Source organism: Elephantulus edwardii, unplaced genomic scaffold, assembly GCF_000299155.1.
Source record: "Elephantulus edwardii isolate Elephantulus edwardi_28Jun2011 unplaced genomic scaffold, EleEdw1.0 scaffold00077, whole genome shotgun sequence".
Classification (NCBI taxonomy): Eukaryota; Metazoa; Chordata; class Mammalia; order Macroscelidea; family Macroscelididae; genus Elephantulus; species Elephantulus edwardii.
This window is the reverse complement of record NW_006399827.1, coordinates 11,900,236-11,906,370: the sequence shown is the minus strand read 5'-3', so window position 1 is coordinate 11,906,370 and position 6,135 is coordinate 11,900,236. Positions and strand designations below refer to the sequence as shown.

At 32.4% G+C, this 6,135-nt stretch overlaps 1 protein-coding gene across 2 annotated transcripts in view; it reads left to right on the top strand.

Moving 5' to 3' along the window:
- The first annotated feature begins 399 nt into the window (after positions 1-399).
- Positions 400-6,135, top strand: part of NPEPPS (aminopeptidase puromycin sensitive) — an 89,228-nt gene continuing 83,492 nt past the window's right edge. For both annotated transcript variants that reach the window (XM_006889361.1, XM_006889360.1), the window contains exon 1: positions 400-481. In XM_006889361.1, the coding sequence (XP_006889423.1) occupies positions 424-481 (58 nt within the window). In that variant the 5' untranslated portion in view covers positions 400-423. The remainder of the gene's footprint in view (positions 482-6,135) is intronic.

Genomic DNA, 6,135 nt, shown 5'->3' with positions numbered 1-6,135 from the left:
TATATATATTTGCTCTGAGTGCTTCCATGACTTGGTGGTAAAGGAGTTGTACTGCCAGTCCAAAGGTATGGGGTTCGAATCCATTAACTTTTATAGGAGTAATCATCTTGTGTGATTTTTTTGCCTTTGAAAACTGCTGTGTAGGATTATCTGTGAGTTGGTTCCAACTTGATGGTACATATCAACAACATATATTTTGTTTGGTGTAATTTGGAAAATGTAAATATTTTTTTTAATTTTAAAAACTACTCATTAATACTACTATGTATAAATATTCGCTCCAGGTTTTTGTGACATCTGGCATTTGTCAGAATAACCTGTGATTCCAAGGCCAAGATGAAGATGTACATATTATTAATCCAGGATATTTCTGACTGATTTTCCGTTATCCTTCAGGTGAGGCAGGCGACCAATCAGATTGTGATGAATTGTGCTGATATTGATATTATTACAGCTTCATATGCACCAGAGGGAGATGAAGGTAAAAACTTTTCCATTTGATTTATCTCTCTGTGTGTACATACATAAACTTGTATATGTTTGGGTGTGTGGATACATGGTTAAGATAGCAATGTCTGTTACTTTAAAATGTTTATATGTACTTAATGGGAAATACTTCAATGTAGTCTGACTGTAGTATGAGATTTATAAAGCACAATTTTAATTTACTTCAGACATTACTGTGTGAATTTGGGCAAACTGCATTTTCATAAAAGAAGAAAATAAAAAAAGAAAGAAAATAATACCACCCATGTAAGACTGAAGAGTTATTTTACAAACGAAAAAAGTTGAATATGAAAGGTCTATCATGGAGGCTTGGTTTATATGTAATTTTTAAAATGCTTTTCCCCCCCCTTCTTAAAATACTGATTGAAATTGAGAAAATAAATACTACTTATAATAGAAGAAAAATATTTGCTTTATATATTTGATTATTAGGTTTAGAAGCTAAATGATAGAGTTTGTTACAGGATAAGAGCATGTTAAAAAGAAACCCAGTATAGACTCTATGAGAGGTTTGATAGCATCTTTGAAATGAGTACTATTTTAGATCTTAAAGTAATACATTAAGTAATTAGTATTGGCCTTAAATCTTATTTCCACACCAGCTGCATTTTTAAAAGTTTTCAAATTTGGCGTAAACTTACACAAGCATAGTGGAGTTGAATTGCTTTTTGTTCCTGACTTCATCTTAATACTTCTTATCAATAAACAAAATGGTTTCTTTTTACTAATATGAGATGTCCTTTAAGAAAATATTCTCAGGGAGCTCTGATGGCCTAGTGGCAAGAAGTTGCACTGCAATCCTAGAGGTACACAGTTCAAATCCACCAGATGCTCTGCTGGAAAAGGAGGGGCAATCTCCCCCTGTACCAGTCAGATCCAATTTGACGGTCCACACACACAAAAATAATTAAAAAAAAAAATTCTCATTTGATATAAAAGAAATTAGAAAGTGGACTTTTTTTAAAAAAAAAAATGACTTTTTAATTAATATTTTATAATGCTGTCTTCCTTTTGCATCTTCCTGAAAGATGTATGCAAGTAACTCTTTATGTCTTGCCAGTATTTATTTCATTAATTAGAAGAATTATCTTGTCAGTGGGAAGACAAAGTAAATAATAGTTGAGCATATTATTGCCAAGAAATATTTATATCCATTTGATTATAAATGAGATCAGCTTACTAAGGTTTTATGTGTAAAAGAACAGATTCATCAAATGAACTTGATGAAAGCCAAAGTTAAAAAAAATTGTTTGATAAATGAAAAAGAGTAATGACTTAACTATGAAGAAAAATGACAGCACCTTACCTAGTTATGTTAAAGAAAATTTGATGCAGGTAGAAAACATTTCAATGCAGGGTTTTAAATTGATATTCAGTATATTTAGAGAGGTAGATCTGGGAAAACAAATGTCTATCTTCCAGCTGTCGTGATTTCAGTTCGGATTTTTAAAAATTTTGGTTTTTATCTTCTTTTAAAATTGCCAGAAAAGAATTCAAAGGACTTGAAAGTTCTGAATTTGTATTACTGAATTGGTGCCAAGCTCATAATAATCTGTATGTAACTCAAGGAAACAGTGGTTAATATTCTCATTAAGGAAGTTTAGAAGATAAATGAAAACATAGAGGAAGTGAAGAGGACTTGGAAAGAGTTTCATATAAAACATTAACGTTTTTTAGATACAGAAGGTATTTTCTTTCAAAACAGGCTAAGGTATATGTTCAACCCTTTTCTCCCACAGCAACAGGAAAATCCTGTAATTTCCTGTAAGGCCATTCAAGTTTAGAGTGTAAAAGAAAGGAAAGTTGCATTCCGTTTGGGTCAGGTTCAGGGATTTCTACATAGCTTCATTTTGTTCTTTGACATAATAGTATTTCTTGATTTATCGTGCCTTTTAAGAGGAGATTACATAATTGTTTAGAAGTTAGTTATGAATTAGACTGCCAGTGCTCTGCAGGGCTGTATAGTGGTGGTCAAAGAATAAATGGAACCAGTAGGAGAGAAATCATGTTTAAACCTAGTTAATCTCATCTAGTACCCACCAATTAATACTGTGATTGCCTTCTTTGCAAGCTCTGTTTAGATTCCTGTAGCCCATGAGTCTGTGCTTTTAGGTAAAATCAGAACATTATTTGAAGGCATAAAATTGCAGCTTTTTGTGTAAGTTCTTAATTATGGAAAAGGCCATCTTATGATACATGCAGTACTCCAGAAAGACCTTTCGCATGTGTCTGTTTAAATTAAGGCACTGTCTTTTAAACAAATAATTTATTTAAAAACATATTTGAGATCTTTGTAATATTTTAAAACTGAGAAACCAGTAAGAAAAACGGCTGAAAACTGTTTTTTTACTGTTCTGCACTTCAAGGGTTGGTGAAATCACTAGCACTTAAGCCAGTGCAAGGAATGCACCTCCCTACACAGTGCAGGGATTAGTATTGTCATCAGCTTCTGCAAGAGAAATACGAAACTCTTGAGTGCCTGAACTCAGGTCCTGACAGGTAAAGAGTTTTTTAATTTATCATTAATAGATGGCTTGGGCATAACCAATAAAAAATGATCACTTGAGAATTTTATTCCAACTTTTCCCATAATATACTCTTGTCAGGTATGTTTGTAGAATTAGCTGTGTTAGAAAAAAATTTCCATTGGTGATACAGCATTTTATTCAAAGTTCTAATTCGTAGTTTTAGATATGACAGCATCACTTTGTTTTATATATGTAAGGCACGTAAATGTTTAACATGTATTTTTGAAGTAAGGTTATATATTTAATAAAAGTGCATTATAGTATGATTTTGTATTAAATGGAAGGATAAAGTCAGCTTATTTAAAAATTTTGTCAAATAGTAATGATTTCAAAGTGAAACTTACTAAATTGACAGGAGATGTTTCTTCACATTTGATCGTAAGCCTTTGTTTAACTATTAGTAATATACAGTCTGTCATACAATTATGTGTTGATCAATAATAATAATAATAAACCACTGTCTCTTTGCAATAAAGTAATTTATGTTATTATTATGAAAATACATGTACCTTAAATGACTAGGTAAGTACTTAAATTAGGTAGATTAAAGAGAAGGAAAACTTTCTATATTACAGTCAAATGTATTATAGGAAAAATAATAGAAGTTTCATAAGGAAATTTTAAATGAAAGGAACCTAAGTATAACTTCTGTTCTATAAATGATGCTATTTAGGTTAGGAGCCCCAAATCAAAGTTCTTGTTGGGGTTAAGGAAATAACTAAAATGAGTGGTTTGGGCTGGGTGTTGGAAAATAAGAATAATGAAATAGAAACTGAACAAAAGAGTTCATAATCTATATAAATGTAAATCAAAACAGTATCTGGCCAAGCAGTACATTTCTGTGGGCCATATTCACTTCTCTTGAGTTTGTAAATTCTGAAAAGGCCTGAAGAAAGATTTGAGCAAAAGCCTTAAGAGATTCTTATGGAATATTAATGGAAATGGATATAAATAATGTATAGTATTTCATATTCTGGTTCATTACATTAAACCTATTGTTATAATTTACTGCCTATGCTCCAGTGGTTTATATATATATATTTTTTTTTTAATTTTTAAATTTTTTAATAAAAAGGATTCAGAATCTAGAATATTATTTTTTTTAAAAGAATCTAGAATATGATCCTTTATGGATAGCTTTTATAATATTTAGAGTTTAAAATGGCCTTATTTTGAGCTCTTCTATTTATATTGTCTGGTTTTTATTTTACTTCTAGTTATTTTTGAGTGTATTAAGTTTAGAAACTTTGAGATAGTTTGTTTTATACTGTTAATTTTATAATGAATGGGTAAATTTATGCTATGCATTAGCCAATCCAGTCTTCTAGCCTACTTGAGAAACTGTGTGTTTTTCCCTAGCGCTTTGATAGTTTTCACTTTTCCCTCTCTGAGCTAAATGATTTTCTTTTAATTCTGATGTAAAAAGTTATATTTTAAAAAATTTGTTCTATCCATATGTATACTCATTGTTAATACTTTATGTGTGTCTGATTTTTTCCGAGATCCAGATGCTATATAAAGATTCTATTTTGGTGTAGGCTGTAGGGAGTTGGACTGCTAACCCAAAGGTGGCACCTCTCAGGCAGTTCAGATCCATTCTCTCCATGGAAAAAAGATGAACAGTCTCCTCTGCTATGAGTTGTTTCAGACTCATCTCTGTAGGTGTGCTGTTGTTTGATGGTATTGTAATTATTTTGGCTTGTAGCAACCCTATATGTTAGAACTGTCCTTAGAGGGTTTTGCAGGATAGGACAGGATTCAGATCTGTTGTTCATAGGATCGCTGTAGGTTGTACTTGACTCAACAACTACAATCTTTACAGGAGCAGATTGGTAGGCCTTTCTCCTGTAGGGTAGCTGGTTGGGTTCAAACTGCCAAATTTTTGGTTAGCAAATAGACACTCAACTGTTGCACAACCAGGGCTCCATATCTTAGAGAACGTGAAATTAATAGTGAAACATGTTAACATAAGATTTCTGACATCACTTAGCTTGTTATTAGAACAATACATATATAACACATATGTTATAGATTTCAAAGGAGTCATAGCTTTTTCACATGAAGATCATATATTATTTTGTGTCTTATTTTTCATAAGAAAAACTGCCTGTACTTAATACAATATTCTTAAAGAATATTAAAGACAATTTTTCACATATATAGGAATAGAGATGTTATTAATTAATACTAAAGCTCCTAACCCTGGTTCTTTTGATGAGATGCAGCATGCTTTTAGATTAATAAAGTGGATCAGAGGATACACGTGTTTCAATTTATGAGAGTACCTCTTTGTGAAGTAGTGGTAGAGAGTTGCATTGTTAACTCCACAGCCACTTGAGTTTATCAGTTAAGTTACTCCAAGAGAAAAAGTTGGGATGTCTCTTCTGATAGAGTTCATAGCTGTGGAAACTTACTGAGGAGTTTATGAGTCACTTCTAGATCGGCAGCAATGAGGGGGAAAGATTTCTATGTCTAAAAACTTTTGCATGCACAACAACTGTGAGATACTATCCCTTACCCCAGCAACAATAGCAAAGTTCAACAGGGTAACAAACAACAAATGCTGGTGAGTCTGTGGAGATATTGGAACTCCTATTCACTCACTGCTGGTGGCAATGTTAAATGGTATATTCACTATTGAAGGTGATCTGGCACTTTCTCAGAAAGTTGGAAATAGAAATACCATTTGATCCAGCAATTCCACTACTAGGAATATAACCTAAAGAAACCAGAGCTGTCACCCAAACAGATGTATGTACATCCATGCTTATTGCTACGTTATTAACAATAACAAAGAGATGGAAGCAACCAAAGTGCCCATCAACAAATTAATAGATAGAAAAACTGTGGTATATTCAGACAATGGAATCCTACACAACACTGAAAAACAAGGAACTCAAAATATTATACAACCTTAAATAATAAGGACTTGAAGAGATGGGATGATAAAAGGCATAGGTCAGTAGTAATTCTATAAAATACAATGTATATAAATGAGTCCTTCTCATGAGAAGGGTTATCCTGGTGGAGGGTGGAGCTGGGAAGTAAGTGGGTCAAGGCACTGGGCTAAGAGGGGGGTCAACACTTTAACTAATGCTTA